Here is an 18,030-nt window from a genome sequence, read left to right as displayed (position 1 = left end):
TAGACAATATTATTGCCGCCTAGAAAAGATGAAAAATGAAAACTAAATTTCTCTTACCATAGCATATATAAAAAATTATGTGTAGCATTCAAATCACTGTGTGGCTGAACAACCAATAAAAAAGACACAACAAAGCAAAAGATGACAGTGAATTAATGGAATTGTATGCAGAAATAACCACTGGGAAAGTAAGTGGCTATATTTCCAGGATAGTTAAGGTTTGCACCAGGCCTTTAAGAAGGTTATTGCGGAAAAATAATGTTTTCCTCTAATATTATTTTACTCTTAATATTAGCATTCTTTCATAAATCAGGACTAAACATAATACATAATTAATGAATTACTATTAGTATGAAATACTTACGAGCCAATAAGCTATTTATAGACAACATTTGTCATTTGAAATAGAATATAAATGAGTTTATGATAACTATTACCTTTCAGTCATAAGCAATCCATTGTGCATCATCTGTAATTTAAGATAAGCAAATTAAACTAGGAATAGTGGCTCAATCTTATAATCCTAGATAGGTGGGAAACAAAAGATTGAAGCATAAGTAATAGGGGACAACCCAGACAAAAGCCAAGTTCTTGAGACACCCTCTCAACCAGTTGCTGGATGTAGTGGCACACACCTGTCATCCAAACTACAAAGGAAGTACAATGCCTGAAGCAGTTTAGCAACTTACATCCTAGTGATCTGGATAGGTACAAGTCAGAAGATTATAGCCCAGGGTGGCCTGGGATAAGAGCCAGGATAAAGTGAGACCCTTGCTCAAAAATAACTGACGTGAGAATGGTCGAAAGGCATAGCTCAATTGGCAGAGTGTCTGTTTTGCAAGCACAAGACTCTGAGTTCAATCCCCAGTACTCTTCCTGCCCACATAATCAAAACAAAACAAAGCATTTCTACCATAGTTTATAATTGAAAAAGTTCAAGTTGTTTTTAACATTGCACTCCACTTTTCACATGCTTTTGAGGGGGTACTATTCTGCTCTTAACACCACTTAGTAGACTGCTAATCAAGTTTTGTGTGGAATTGGCCTTTGAGGAACCATCAAAATCAGATTTGGACTTTCCTATAGCATTTTACATTAATTAAAATCAATACTTGGGGCAGTTTAAAAATTGAAGAGTAATTCCCAAATCTATAATTTGGGGAAATGTGTTAAAATAAGGGTAAGTGATTTAAACATTTGCTTTGATGATTGTAGAACTTAGCTGCTTATTCATCATGTGTTTATGTTTGTCTAGACATTCACATGTATTGCCCTCAAATATTTCCATGGAAAATTTTACTTTATAACCCTTCTGAGTGGCCTGATGATTAAAAATTGTTCTTAATCCTACTTCCAAAGCGATTTTTTTAAATGATGGGCCCATTTTTAGTACTCAGATAAACTTAATAAAGCAGGAGGTGAAATGACATTTGACAGAGAAACAAAAATATTATTTGATAATTCTTCATAATATACTCACACGTCTGTTGAAACTGAGAATGTGAACATTTTATATAGACGGATTAGATATCTTTATCTATATTATTTCAATGTTATATGTACTAAAAGATAACTGACATTTAAAACCAGTTATGAATATGCCATGCTAAGGCAGGAAGTAATATGTTACCAGAAGGGGTTACATAGAGATAGCCTGCTAAGTAAAAAAAAAAAAATTCATAGCAAACAGACAAATAACTAAAAATAAGAAAATAAGAAGGAAAGAGACTTAGATAAGAGATAAATTATTATAAGTTAATCAAAACAGATATGGTAGATGATAGACTCAACAACTCAATATAAAATAGTTAAAGCATAAATAAGTAAAACACTTCTTCAAGTTTATATATAGTAATGTAGTAAGGCAAGCATTTAAAAATATGTGCACATATTTTCACATAATAATAAGCACATAGCTCCATTTTTGTTACTAGCAATACCTAGATTGATGTATTTTTAACTCAAAAATACGATGACATGGGCAATGTGACACTTCATGCATTATTCTCTCCAATTGTAAGAATATTTGCACATGACACTTTTAGTATGGATGTTGTTGAGTTGATAATAAACCTGACTTTAAAAACCCCTTCTGTTTATATGTGAGAGTTCAATGTGAATACAGACAACAAACTTTCTCACAAATCATTTGAATGCATCATTAAGATCAGCAGAAACACAGCTGAAAGAAAATGTCGAAGTTAAGGACTAGTAGACTATGACTGCAAAGCTCAAATATTCAAAGCCAGCCTTAACACAGACACAAAACAGGAGATACAGTAATATGTGTGCTGAAGTAATGGGGAGCTATTGAAATGATTATCTCATGAAACATGATGCTGTAAAATTACCAGAACACTACAACATTTTCCCCCAAGACAGTGCATGTAATGTGCTGTTATTTGCTTTAATTATTTAATACAAATAAATCTTGACAAATCATTTCCAGCATCTCTACTTTTTCTTCTATTCAGTTGTACAAGTTTTACCCCTGAACATTCTCCACTTTGCTCCTTGCTCCCATATATATCCCTGCTACACTACTTTTAATTACAGCCAATGCAGTTAACCAAGGAAGGTGTATTTTGTTTTGTTTTGTTTTTCCTAAAGGATGAGAGCTGCTTTGAAGGAGCAACTGCACTGGAGAATCAAACTAATAGAAGTCTTCATGTCTGCAGCACTCAAATTAAAATAAATCCCTTGAAATATATCAGTCGACATTTCCACTGCAATATTTAATGAAGTAAGCTGATGAGCATTCTCTGAGAGATGTATTAATGAACTCAATCGCATGTATGTTTGGTTTTAATTGTTTTGTAGAATAGTAAAGTTTCAACGACATGCTTGTCCTAAATTGTCATCATTGCTCTTGAGATGCATAGAGACTACAGCATTAACAGTAAAAGTTGCTCTATAAATGCTGTGAATGGTTAGGAAAAGATCGGATTCATTGCTACCTTTGATTATTATATGCTGGCTTACCTGGGACTTTTTGCTTTTCAATGACATTATTAGGATTGTATATGTCTCCGACAGCAAACACAGATCTCTATATACTTGATGAAATCTCATTGTGAATTATAGTTTTAAGATTAGCCACATCTTGACCTAATGGCATAGCGAATCACAATGAGGCTGACAGGAGGAAAACAACTAATGGAAACATAAATGTATGATAATTACAACAGTTTTTCTTTTTATGTCAAAATTGTTTGATAGAGCCAAAATGCATTTAAACATATGCATTGCGATGAATAATGTTCAAGTTCACATATACATGTACCTCAGTTAAAATAAATTCAATATATGGGAGACAATTTTTTACCTATGACTCTTCATACTAATCTATAGTCAGATGATACAAAAAGAAAAGAAAGAAAAGCTAGACAATTTACAAGTTTAAGGTTCATTATAGACTACCAGGCACGGTGGCTCATATATGCAATCACAGCTATTTGGAAAGAGGAAATTAGGAGGATCATGATTTGAGGCCAGTGGGGATAAACAGCCAGGGCTCATCCTAATGAACAAGCGAGATGTGATAGAGCCTTCCTCTAATCCCAGATATGCAGAAGACATACGAAGAGGACTGTCATTCAAGGCTAACGAAGAAAAAATTGCATTTTTTTTTTTGAAAAAATTACCAAAAGGCAAAAGGGTTTGGGGCTTTTTTTAGTTCTTGGGTTCTCTGCTTGGCAGTTCTCCACCTTTTTTTTCAATTCTTGTTATTCCCCCTTTCCCCCAGGGAAAGTTTTTTTTTTTTTTTTATCAGTTCAGTAAAGTGTTTTAGGTTAGTCCCATCTAGGACAATGGCAGAGGAGCAGGAGATGCGAATGGATTCAGGAGATGTTGTATGGAGAATTAGGAGACATTCTTCACAAATGCTTAGGAATCAATTGAAACTTGAGAGTAATGATAATGCAGGCACCCAATTATGATGATCAGGCCTTAAACACTTAGTTAAATGACAGTGCACTTGATTTAGATAAGAGATATTAAAAGAGAACAGAGAGTGGAAGGGAAAGATGAATTTAATGACAGTTTTCCTAAGTTAAAAGTAATCTATTCTTAGACTCTGGGTTCACGTGGGGTCTTGCTAACTTTCTGCTGGGTTGTCCTTAGTTGGCGATCTTCTGGCCTCCATTTCCCAAGGACCTGACTTTAAAGGTGTGTGCCACCATGCCCTGTCTTGGTTCATATTCTTATTAGAGAAAAATAGGTTCAGATAATGATTTGAGAATTGTTAAATTGCCTTAAACACTGAAATGATAAGGACCTGCAGGAAACACCCTAGAAAAAGCACAGACACCACTCCTAAACAAAATATTTTTAGGAAAAGTACATAAAGAATGTACAAAAGAACACTGGCAAACATGTTTGTGCATAGGTGGATATTGGGAAGAGCAGTGAAGACAGGAGAATTAGTAAAGGAATGTGCCCAGGAAAGCCTAAATTGCCATGCCCATGTTTCTCTATTAAGGGTGTTTATGCTTTCCAAAGGTGTTTTCTTAGCCTCTTCTCTCCTCAGGACTCCTAGGCTACCTTTCCTATTCCTGGGATGGAGAGTCTCAGTAGGAGACAATCTATTTAGCAGTCTGACTAAGGAAATTTTTTGAAATTCACTAGTAGGAGATTCTGGATGGTTTTGGTGACAGAAGGGAATGTAGGACTGAGATTCAGCCAGAAGTGAGCAGAAGTGAAGAGCCAGGGGCTGGGTGCCTCTTCTGATTATTAAGAGGAGAAAGTGAAGCTCTGTGGTAGGAGGCACTAAGAAACATCTGCTTTGCTTTGCTTCTGCCCTTTGCTCCCCTGGTAGTGAGAGAGGTTAAGGCAAGGCAACATTTGTGGGGAAAATGGATCATGGAGGAAAGGGGTGAAAATAAGTAAGTAAATGAGAAGCAAAAACATAACCGTATATAGACTTCCCTAAAGAAAGCTGCGCTCTGTCATCTGAACAGAAGTTTTACATATTCTCTAAAGCAAGAGACTCATTTTCTACAATTCCAGGAAACAAATAGTCAACTGGGAAAGCAGCTATGCAAGCATTATGGGGTTTTTTTTTTTTCTGCCTTTTTGAGATGCTTGATTCTCTCAGTATGAAACTGAGTAAGAAAGAGACAAGATTCTCTGCTGGACTTGAGCATAGATAATAAGGGTTGTAACGTGGGATATTTGAGGACAGAGAAAGGAAGTGAGGAAGCAGCTTTGGAAATAAGAAAGGGAGCGGCATCATTTGGTAGGAGATAGTTCCGATTTCACTATGCCAGTTCGCATTTTGAGCTTCACAGAAGACTGTTTTGGTTGAGGTGACACAACTGAGCAATAGTTACTTTGGGGTTGCAGAGTGTAGAATAAAGTGACAGATCCTAGTCTTGCAAACCAAATAGTAATGACAAAGAGCAATGGCAAAGCCTTGATCTAAAAACATATGTCTCACACCACACACATTTCAACAGTTGGAAACAGCTCCATTTGACAAAGCCTTTCTTATTATGGCAAAGTCATGGCTTTAGAGCTTCTCAGGTCTTCCATCCCTTGACTGGCCTAATTATTAGTCTGATCGCTTCTCACAAATTCTTTCTGAAAAATGTCAAAAGAAAAAACAGGAAGGGAAGGATGGGAGGAGATGGAGTTTGCTGGATTTCTACACTTACTTCAATGTATCTCTTTACTTATCACCCCTTATATTTTAGCTATTAAGACTCTAGATCTTTACCTTAGAAGGTCAATAGACTTTTTAAAAATGTTATGTCCTGCAGCTTGTGAACAAAGGAAGAAAAGTCTCTGTGGGAGTTAAGAAGGGAGACACTCCCACACCATAGTGACTCTCTGACACTGTTGTTTGGCCCTCTAAATCAGCAAAAGCTCTGAGAAGCCATCCCTACAAGCACAGGTCACCCTGAGGTTATGGGACAAATTCAAACTTCAAATCTTGATGGATATGAAGAACCCCTGGACCAAGGACCCCTGGACCAAGAATTACCAAGGACCCCTGGATGAACCTCCCTCTGCGACAGGTCCTCCGTGGGGTGTGGAGAGCCCATTTCATTGTCCCCTTTCTGCATGGAGTAGGCAGAGCGATCTCTTTCTACTCTTCCTTCCTGAGAACAGTCAAGGCTGTGACTGAGAGAAGAGGCATTTGAAGGAAACACAGCTATTATCGGTGCCATGGAGGATAAAAAGAGTATTCGGGAGTTTTCTGACCTTATGACAGCTGTGCGGTCCCTTCCCAGCCGCCTGCTCCTCCTGGACTCCTGAAATCTGAAGGCCAACTGAATTGCTCCTGGCCTTCCAGAGTTTTCTTCCAGTTTGTCTTTCCAGCCAACTCTTCTCTCAGAAGCATAAGAAAAGGGAGAGACATACTACACTCATCTTGTTGCTTACATGTGCTTTTCACCAGCATCTTTCTTGATATCTACAGTTCCACCTTATTGTTGGGAGGTACCGGAACCCTCAGGTTAAAATTCAAGTACTATAAAAAGAATAATATATTTGGCCCTAAAGGTATTTTCAGAGAATCCTCTTTGGAAGTTTAGACTGATTTAATGATACAGTTTAGGACACTCACCCACCCCAAAAGCAGAATGTACATTCAGAAATTAATACTATCTAGAGACTAGAACTAAAAATATCAGAGGAATGGTCACCAAAGTCACATCAAGCACTGATTGAATATTCTGGGGACAACTTAATTCTTTGTGGAAATCTAGTTTGCTCTGATAGGTAGGTTGTTTGAGCCTTAGATTCCACTTATTCTAAACTGAATTCCACATTATTTTCTGTATCAAGTTAGACAAGAGTAAAAAGGTAAAATGAAGGAAAGTAAAAAGTACGTCAAAATGCCTCCGTTATTTTAAAAATGAAAAACTTCATAAATTTTTCATGTTCACAAAGGGTCCTGGAAGATAAGTTCCTTCTTTATCCAATCTCTGCTTTTTGAAATCTAAAATGTAAGTATAAAACGTAACATTTCAAATTGCTTACAATGCATAATCTAGCTTTTGAAAAACCCTACATAAATAAACTTACCCAACCCTTACATCAACTCCACCGATTATGCTACTTTGTAGCCCTTTTAGAATAGGAAATCTAATGCACAGAGAAGATAACTACCAAGCCCAGAAGAATCACACAGGTTGCCATGTAGTAGTCTTACGCCAGAAACTAGAAAGTTATGTCCAGTTTCCAATCCTTAATTCTTGTGCCTGCTACACAACTGTTGAAAAAAAATGTCTGATGTTGAGAAATGCTGTATGTACTTCAAATGCAGTTGCATTATATGATGGATTTTTGTATACTATCAACAGTTAATATTGATGGAGTAATAACTCCATGAACCCTACAAAACTTTTTTAAAAGCTCTGCATATATGATATTACAAACAATATGGACTTTTTTCAAATATTCAAAACAGCTGTCAGTGTCTACATGGCACACGATTCCATTGGCATATTGTTCAATACATGTTAACCTGGATATGTATTATTAATACTTCTTCACTTTTAATTTTACCATACTTTATTTTAACCATTTTGTTACTTTTATTAACATATGGTCTTGAGATTTTTGGAAATGGAATCTACTTTCTTTTCATCCTTATCAACTACCATTAGTTCCCATCTAGTCCTCTTTTCTATGCTACAGTACACAAGTAATTTTTTCCTTCATTTTGGGTATCTGGATATTGTCTTTGCTATGCTCGCTGATGTTTTGCTAACTTAAATTTGTTACATGGCGTTGTGAAATCCCTTTTCAATATTATGACCCTGGATCCATATGTGTGTGTGTGTGTGTGTGTGTGTGTGTGTGTGTGTGTGTGTCTTAATAGAGGATTATGATAAGAACTCAATTACCTATCATCTACTTTATAAACATATATCTATATTGCTTTACACTTTGCAGTGTAGTGTGTGTGTGTGTGTGTGTGTGTGTGTGTGTGTGTGTGTGTGTGTGTATGCGTGCAGATCCTAGGGTTTGAACTCAGGGCCTGGGCACTGTCCTTGAGCTTTGTGTTCAAGGCTAGAGCTCTACCATTCTGAGCCACAGCTTCACTTCTAGCTTTTTTGGTAGTTAATTGGAGATAAGAGTCTCCTGAGCTCTCCTGCCTGAGCTGGCTGCTAACCTCCATCCTCCTGTGTAGCTAGGATTACAGGCGTGAGCCACCAGTTCCTTGCTATTTCATACATTTTAGCTACTTCTCCAAAGTATTGAGACAGTTTCATTGGAAAAAAAAATCTCAAATTGTTCTCCCAGGAAGAACACTTAAATTCTGAAAGGCATAAAATGCAAATCAACATTTTAGACTACATCAATCTTTTCCACTTTTCTTTTTGCCTTATTTCCTTGACTTTCTCTATCTTCGCTGGAACTGGCCCTTCATTCTCTCAGGAGACTGAGATCTGTGGATTGTAGTTTTCAGGAAGCCCAAGCAGGAGAGTGCTTTAGACTCTTATCTCTAATTAACCACCAAAAAACTAGACATGTACCTCAAGTGGTATAGAGCTAGCTTTGAGCAAATAAGGACTGGTACACACACACACACACACACACACACACACACACACACAAATATATGTATCAGGTGTATATTTATTTTTATCACTCAATCTCTTACATTTTTAAATGCCTCCAACATGGTGTATAAATCTAATGACATCTTTCCAAAATCTTCACTTGTCTTAAACTATGTGACAATCAGCATAGTACTGATTTTTTTCCTGCCTTATGAATCCAATATTCTCTTTGTACCTTACTTAGTTGTCAATTGATATAGTGAGAACTTATTGCAAAGGATTGATCAGAGGAATAAATCAGTAAACACACAGAGTGGAAATAATGAGGTCATTTATAAATATCTAACGACCTCTTATTTATTTTTTTTCTACCTCTCTTAAACACTAAAGAGTAGGAGCTTGTGTTCCCTAGCACCCTGTTATAGGTGTGGCTGTACCCTCTTTAACTAACAGATTGTCAGCTCTTGGAAAACACATTTACAGCTTTGTTATTTATTCCCCTCTGGGTCTAGTATAGCATCTTGTACAAACTGCATATCCAATATACTTTATCAGTGATAAATAGGCAAATTGACAGTAATATACTTCATGTGTTTTGTTCTATTTTTACTAGCTTTAGAGAAGTTAATAGTTCTTAAAACCTCCAAATGTATAAACTGATAAGTGTTAAACTTCCCTTATTTATTTTCCATGAAGCATTTTTCACATATGAATCTAGTTTGCTCACTACCTTTTCTTTTTTTTTTTTTTTTGGTCCGGTTGCGGGGACTGAACTCTGGGCCTGAGCACTGTCCCTCAGCTCTTCAGCTCAAGGCTAGTGCTCTACCACTTGAGCTACAGCGCCACTTCTGGCTTTTTGCTTTTTGCTTATGTGGTGCTGAGGAATCGAACCCAGGGCCTCAGGCTTGCAAGGCAAGCACTCTACCACTGAGCCAACTTCCCAGCCCCTGCTCACTACCTTTTCATGAGATGCCCTCAGTGTTTCTATATGATGAATTGAAACTCACACACAGTGACTTGCCCAAATCATTTATTGCTCTGCTAGATGAAGCTAGAATGTGAATCTAAAGTATCTGAGCTTCCCTTTGCCTAGTTCCAACCGCATGTGACCTTTCGAACCATCTACAGCTCTTACTGTAAGGGTGAGAGCCTTTGTAATGGGTGGAGAAACTATATTTAGACAATATAGAAAACTAAATGCCTTACATAAAGACTTTAATGCACTAACTCTTTCTTGTCTCATGAATACTCATTTTTATATCTCCATTGACAAATTAGAAAGTTAAGAATGTTTAATTTATGCTTTATTTATTCCCTAACTGTCGTGAAAGAATAGTAATTCTATGAAACAACTGCATTATTTTGATGATTTCTATGTACTCTCTAAGTTTATATTTTTCTCCCAAATCATCTAATAGCTTCTATGAATAAGATATAACCAATAAAAAAAGTTCTATCAAGTAATAAGTCTGCTATTACTAGACCTTGAACTCAGAACCTCGCTTAGCTGTTTTGACTCGTTTAGCTTCTTTGACTCACACAGGTGTGCTACTGCTTGAGCCACACCTCAATGGCAGCCCTCCAATTCTTACTGGTAATCAATGTGCAGAAAAAATATGTCTAACATGTGAAACATTTGGCTCTATTTTAATAGTGAATGAAGATTGTCACTCCATTAAATCTTTCTTTTTCCTCTTATATAAGAAGTCTTCATTTTTGAGTAGTTTACATCAAAGTGAAAAATGTTGGTAATTTCTATGAAAAGCCATTAAATGAAAAATAAACAAAAACCAGCAACCTGTCCTTAACTGTTAGACAAAAACAAAGATGATTTTGAAAAAAAAAACCCTTTTAGTTTTCCCAGATTTTAATTGTTTATTAACCATCCTCTCTTGCATAGCAGATTGAATGCATCAATGGCATTGCTCTGCAGATCACTTCACAATGCCTCTAAAATTCAAACCATCTGCAAATATTTATTAACCAGACACTAATTACCTTGCTAAAGGCAATGATTGCTTGCAAACACTTACAAAATGTATAACAATAATATATATCCCTTAAGACTTGTTATAATCTAGTCAAAATGCTAAGCAGTTAATTCTTGCTATGACATTACAAAGAAAGGTAGTACCACCTTTTTTCTTGAAAATAAAGCTGTTTTTTTGGAAACTTCATGAGATGTTGAGTGTCACAAGGTGCTAAATAAGAGAGCTAGAATTTATATCCAGATACTTTGCATTCAAATCTTACACAAAGAGATCAAAATACTAGGAAATTTCTGGTGTTTCATCTTCTGACTTTCTAGGCTTCAAGAATTAAATAAACATTCCATGAGATTATGGACATCTGAGATGATCTGAAATTAATGTCTCAGCCTCATGGAGGTAGATATCTGGTAGCTGCCATATTACTCTATGGTACCCACAATTGTGTTAATTATGTTACAACATAACTGTGAGTTGTCTTATTTATAATCTGTGTGCCTCTAGCTGGCTAAATCCCTTTCTGATTCTCATGCTTGCTCAATAGAAAGCATCTCTCTGGACAGATGTATTCTCTAAATTTTTCTATTTCCTAAAATTATATTGATTATATGTAAATGGTATTTTGAATTTGATGAGCAGCCTATGTGAATTCAAACCAATGGAAACACCAAGAAGTTCCATAAGTTTAAAATACTGTAGGAAATGTAACAGTTGGGCGGATTTACTTTTTATCTGTAAGTGGGGCCATGTGTGAAGTGTATGCACATGTTTTTGCTAGATGAGTATGCAGTATGAATACATTTAATTTGAAAGTGCTGCCAATCCAGTGCACATTGTTTTGCAATCACACTGACAGCAGGAAAGTTGAGAAAATGCTGATGTGATTTGTCTTGAATTTATTGCATATCCTAAATATACCTTGGTGTTTTAACCCTTTTTATCATACTGCTTTGTTGAATTCTATGCATGCAACCGACATGAGTATTCTAATGAAGAATGAATATCTTTCTCTTCTTTTCAAGTTTCCTTTTCTGGAAGTGAAGTACTGGGGTTGGAACTCAGGTATCCATGCTTGATATGCCAGTGTTCTACTTCTTGAATCAAACACCAGTCATTTTGCTTTTGGTTTGCTTATCAGATAGGGTCTCATGCTTTTGCATGGAACCATGATTTTCTTTCCTCCATTTCCTGAACATTAGAGCATTACAGGAATACACCACTATACTTAGCATGATTTGGACCTAGCATCTCATTAACTTTTATCTGGGGTGGCCTAATGCCATGGTTATCAAACCTCTATCTCTCGAGTAGATAGTATGATAAGCATGCACTATCCCACCTAATTTTTAAATAAATTAGATATATATATATATTTATACACATATATGTACACTCATATATGAACATGTACATATATCTGTGTATTTGTGCCTATCTAGTATATATTCTTAGTTGCATAGCCTATCCAAACAACAATTACATTTGGGATGATTGAGATACCCCATAGCCTTATGATGTGACACCTGAAAAACAGAGAGGACCACGTGACTCATTCATGATGCCTTGGTTTTACATTTATTGTCATCTGCAGTTTCCTATTTGTACCATTGTTCCTTTGGTTCCATAATAATACCAACTATACCAAATATTCAAATATAAAGAGAAGAGCAACATGGTATTATCTCCTATTTTTTGTTTGTTTTTGTCTCAGTCCTGGGGCTTGAACTTAGGGTCTGGGTGCTATCTCTGAGTTGGTTTTGTTTTTTTTTTCCTAAAGGTTAGTGTTCTACCACTGAGTCATAGCTACACTTCCAGCCTTTTTTGTAGTTAATTGGAGATAAGTTTCACAGGCTTTCTTGTTCTAGCTGACTTTGAATTGCAACCCCCAGATCTCACCCTCCTAAGTAGCTAGGATTACAAGCATGGACCACTGGCACCCAGTAATCCTGCTTTATAGTTTTAAGAACAAACTCTGTCTTCAAACTGTCCATCATCAGCAAACTAAGCAAGACACAATAGGAATGACTGCAACACAACATATCCATTGCTGAGCCAAATGCCTTTTCCATGGCAGGAGCTTGCCCTATTTTAATTCCAGCTTGTCTTGTAAATAAGATTATCCTCGATGTTTCTTTGCAAGTTCCACCTGTATACAAATGTTATAAAGAGAGATGTGATTGCAAATGTCCTAAAAACTGTCATGACCACTCCTGAAATTTTTTTAAAATATAATAAAATGCCCTCAATCTTCTGTTCCACACCACTTAAATCACTCAAACTTTCTTATTCTATGTCTACATATTTCAGCTGGCTTTGCTTCTCACAGAGAAAATTCTAGAATGATGGGGCTGATTTATTCACTTCAGCTTGTCTGTCTAGAAATGAACAGACTGTGGGGGGAAAAACTATCTCATTTTTTCATTTTGTACCAGATTGCAAACAGAAGACTGTGTTTCACACTCAGTCTCCCATGGGGCAGTGTGATGAACTAATCATGTAGCGATCTACTAGGTCACAGCAAATAATTAAGACACTTGTTACAGTGGCCTGTGCGGTGCTACCCTGCAGAGATTGTGAATGGATTTTCCATAAATTCAAGAAAAGGTCCTTTAAAACCCTAATTTAAAATCTACATCACAGCTAATTAAGAACAGTATGGCTCAAACTAATGCATTATTTCACATCCAATGTGCTGAGAATGTACTCTCCTAAGTGCAGAAGAGGAGGGAAAAAACCTTCATTTTTATTTCCTGTCCTTAGCTCTTCAAATATTTGAAGTGTTTGCTGAGAAAGGAAGATGTACTTTTACAGCTTTGGTGATCAGCATGAGAAAAGACATCATAGGCCAGTTTGCATATTCTGCATGCCAATTATCTGATATTTGTATACTATCAAACATGTTTAAACTGCCATCGGAAAAATGCTCCCCATCAAAAGGAGTCCCCTTGAAGTGAGGGGCTGATTAAGGTTGAAGAGTTGGACAAAGATTCTGAGCAATCTCTGGGGAAAGATTTATTATTTTTTTAATGGAGGTTCTGTGACACTTAAGCACAGTTCTGCCTGTGACTAAAACCAAAACATTACCTCACAATATTTTTCCCTTCCAAGGTGTGATCTCTCGGGATCTTATGCATCTCATTATGTGACAAGCATGAATAGCTCTATTTTATAAATAGACATTTTGAAAATCAAAAACATAACAATGCCCCACAAGTTCAAAAAGGCTCAGTGTGTCACTTGTTCAATGTACAGCATGCAGACCAGACAGATGCTTCTGAAATCATTCTGAACAACTCTTAGAATGTCTGAAGTAAAATTCTGGAAATATCACAGCAGCTTTTTTATGTTGTGAATAGTCTGAAAATTACTGCAACTTATTTTGTTTCCAATCTAAAGTCTAAACAAACAATAACTTAAAAATTGTTTGTTTAATCTATTTAAAGTATTTGAGAAAATAAAGTGTTAGGGTGGTATATTTCTATATCCACTTTAGCAAATGATTAGGAAGAGAATTATAATACTACCAGAGGCAGTATTTTTGTTTTAAAATGTTGCATTATTCAATATATCATCCTAACTTACAACTTAATTAACACCTTTAATGTTCATGCATCTGAAAGCAGAGAGGAGAGAGGAGTAGACATTCCTGTTTAAAACTGAAAGGAATTAAAAGGTAGCATACAACAATCACACAACCATCTTCATCAGTTAAATGACACTCATTTGTCTCATTTTGCAATACATATGTTTAAATATATTTAAAAGAGAAACTTCAATAGCAACAAAAAGACAAAGTATATTCACTGAAAATAGCATAATTATGATAGTCTTATAACTAAAAGAAAATATTGAAATTTTTATCAAATCTTGAACATCTCAAAAGTTGAATATTCATCTCAGTAATCTACTTTCAACTTTAAGATGCTCAAGCAATAACAAAAAAGCCAGAAAACTTTTGAACTGACTTATGGTATTAGAACTATTTTACCAATCTTTCTCAGATTTAAGAAGGAAAAACAGGCAAAAATCACTTTGATAAATATTTGGAATTTTTATTTAATTTATATTCTTTGCCACTATATAGATGGTGAAAATGCATGAAATATTCTGAAGAATTGTTGTAAATGTTACATGTTAAATAAAACAAAATACAAATTATTGATAAAATAATTAAATGTTGGGGAAGAGCATATTAAATACTAACCTATGTGAGAAAAAGTTTTGTCAGTGTTTTTCTCTTGTGAACTTTTTTGGGCTTTATCTCAGATTGCAAATCAAGTGTAATTTAAAATAAATAGTAGGTAGAACAAAATTTCCTGTTGTGATTTGGAAAAGTACAAGCTCAGGACATTTAAAAAGTATTTACCACTTCATGATTTTGAGTTTCAAAAATTATTTTCCAGCAGCCAATTATAAAAATTAAACTATGTACAAATGTAAAGGGTTTTCAAGTTTATGATGACTGGCATGCCATATATAATACCTACCAACCTGGCTGTTGTAGACACAACAGCTGTAAAACTAGACCTCTTCTATAGGCACATGACATCTTTGAATAACTTTAGTAGTGACTATGTCAGTGCCTCAATCAACATATTATTCTTGTCTACAGCATTTCACAACTTAGAGAAAAATGCAGTAACAAATGACTTATGAAGCACATGTAGGAATCAGCCTTGAAAAGGTGTTTTAAAAATAAATTGCCTGAATGTAAATAACTCAATAGCCAACTTACATGCTTCAATTGAAAACCTATGTCTTGAGCCAGTTTATGACCACTGAAATACAAATAGATTAGCAAAATATTATATCAACATATCAAGTATGTTTAATTCATCATTACATGTCAGTGTTCATTTAGTCAAATATATTAATGATTTAATGACTTGACCAATAATTATAATATTAATCAGGAGCATGTCCTTTTTCTTTTTTTCTGTTAAAAAGTTGTTGTTAGTCATAAATATAAAAGAATATGGTCAAAGTTAATTTCAAAGTAATCAGTGCCTTTTCTTCTCTTGGTTTCAAAACTTTCCCATAGCTTTAAGTCCCAGCATTTCCTGAGTGTCCCTTCCTCTCTAGTGTCAGAAACTTTAGTGCCTCTCCCATGCATTACTGGATTGCTATCAGATATTTATAGAAGAACTGGAAACAAGAAAACTTACTTTGAAGATTATGAGGACAAGTCAGAGAATTGAACTGCTACATTTCATTTTTTTAACGCCAGTATACAAACACTGTTCTCATTAGGGGTCAAAAATCAATAGAACCAATGTGAACATAAAGATCTCATTAATAAGATTAATTACAGTTTTATGTGAGTGATAGCAGCAAATACTTCAGAAGGCTATTGTTAATTGAATTAGCAAAATCTAAGTATAAACAAGTTCCTCCTATTTTACCACCATTGGGATAGAACTTTGCATAGGGTGTTGATAACTACTATTAACATCCTGTTTTATATTAAAGTTTGAAGAAATAAGTAGGGAAAAGAAGTTTCACATCTAAAATTCCTCTCCTTCTTTACACAGGGATTATTAAACAGTATTGACTTCAACCCAGTGAAATTCCTATGAGAAATGATGATGAAGATCAGCAACTAAATGGAAATACTCCTCAGAACTTCAATCTACTAAACATGCATAGGAATTAGTTTCCATTAAAGTGTAGAGATAAGTAATGACTTCTTGTCATAATGAAAAAGTAGATTACCTCCATATCCTTTACAACTAACTACTCACTGTGTAAAAAGGAAATTAAACATGGTTAAGTATAAGAACAAACATTCAAGTGCCATTAATATATATTATTGTTGTCCAGAAAGAGACTACTTAACACTTATACGTGGAAAGTGCATAGTACAAAGGGGTGATGGCCCTTGAAATTAAAAATATTAATATTCCAAAGTGAGCTTCAGGACTAATGAGAATGGTATTATTTCAACTTCATGAACAAGGCTTCATTCCACTGTTCAAAGTTTGATTACAACACCTGTTTTATAGGTTAATAAGGAAAATAATTAAAATATGTATTTTCCCTAGTATTTTCTGAAGGACATTTTGCACTCTTATTCATGACAGTTGTTTGTACACATTGTCATGATCCATGTATCTCCAGATGTGTTACATACTAAGCAGAAAGAAACAAAAAATTCTATCATCCTGAATGGTCTTTTCAAGAGGGAAGAAAGCTTTTAGCAACAAACTGTTCCCACCAGACTGTGAAACTGAATGGATATTCTTAATAACTCTGGCTATAGACCCTGCCATACTACCTTAGCATCAGGGGAGAGACTTTTAAGTTTCCACAAGGTGAAAACCCATGGTGAGGGGGGAAAAATACAGCCATAACATAGAAAGCTATAGCTTGGTTTTGTGAAAACTACTTCACAATTTTAGTGACTTAGTTGGCTCAATTAACTTTCATAGCGACAGGCAAACAAGACAAGAAGGCAAACACCAAGCATGGTAATTGAACTTGCACCAAACCTTCATCCACCTCCCACAAATAAAGAACTACTTTTCATGCACTTCAAGCTAAAATAAGCTAAAACACCAGTGTAAAAGGGGACCTTCTTCTCCTTTTGACCATTCTCTCCTACTCTTTCCTACTTTATTTCATAGCTTCACTATGTTATCAGCTGCAATCTTAAAACAAGTGCCAATCTAAAGCTCCAAGTCTCTCGTCTTACAAACATCAGCTCTGTAATAACTTGGGATAAGAACCCAAGGCTAAAGATAACAAGCTTCTTTCCTCAGGTGCCCAGATAGGTACTTCATGCTCTAGCCATCTTCCTGAGATCTTTTTTTTCTCTAGGTGCCACTTACCTGCTGCTCCCCAGGCTCTGTAGATTTCACCAGGTGTTTATCCTTGTACAGAGACCAAAGACCAATATTGGGCAGGAAAATTAAAGCCACCATGAATAACAAAGTCATCTGCAGAAATCTCTTCTGTTTCCTCTTCATTGCCAATGGTAACCGAGAAGAAAGTTAGAGACCGTTCTCTGACTGCTCCTTGTGGTTTAGATCCAAAGTCGTTTCCTCTCCCTGGTCAAACACCAGCCACTGAGGAGAAAGCTACAAACTTTTGCTGTGTGTTCAGCACCAAGTCTGCACGATTCCGAGGGAGTTGGCCATCTGCAGAACAAACGCACAGTTACTTTTCTCCCCCTCTTAGAAAACTATGACGAAGGCATTATCTATTGGCTTAGAAAGAAATGACTCCACCGAGGAAATCATTAAGTCTCATTGACCCTCCATTAATATAAAGCAGTGGAGTAAATATGATCGTTTTATAGACGAGTGGTAAATGATGAACAGGGCAATACCACGCTAGATGCTTCAATAAGTGGGAAGTGGTTTGTGGTTGCCTTTTGCCCTCCGACCCCGATCCTTCTCCCCCCTCCCCTCCCCTCTCCGGCGGTAATGTAGGAGATGTGGGCAGGGGAGGGGCAGGTTAGCAGCCAAAGTGGAAGAGAGGGAGTGGCCTGGCCCCATCCAGTGTCAGGAAACTCGGTGTCTGCTTCTGAC

The 18,030-nt window shown here is 35.9% G+C and overlaps 1 protein-coding gene across 1 annotated transcript in view; it reads right to left on the bottom strand.

Annotated features, from left to right (window-relative positions):
* The window catches only part of Galntl6 (polypeptide N-acetylgalactosaminyltransferase-like 6), an 823,803-nt gene extending 806,166 nt beyond the window's left edge, over nucleotides 1-17,637 (bottom strand). Inside the window, exon 1 of the mRNA XM_013024941.1 lies at nucleotides 17,329-17,637. Within this exon, the coding sequence (XP_012880395.1) occupies nucleotides 17,329-17,466 (138 nt within the window). The 5' untranslated portion in view covers nucleotides 17,467-17,637. The remainder of the gene's footprint in view (nucleotides 1-17,328) is intronic.
* Nucleotides 17,638-18,030: the final 393 nt, after the last annotated feature.

The sequence above is a fragment of the Dipodomys ordii genome, unplaced genomic scaffold, assembly GCF_000151885.1.
Source record: "Dipodomys ordii isolate 6190 unplaced genomic scaffold, Dord_2.0 Scaffold4, whole genome shotgun sequence".
Taxonomy (NCBI): domain Eukaryota; kingdom Metazoa; phylum Chordata; class Mammalia; order Rodentia; family Heteromyidae; genus Dipodomys; species Dipodomys ordii.
Note: the sequence above shows the minus strand (reverse complement) of the source record. Positions and strands in the feature narration are given on the sequence as shown.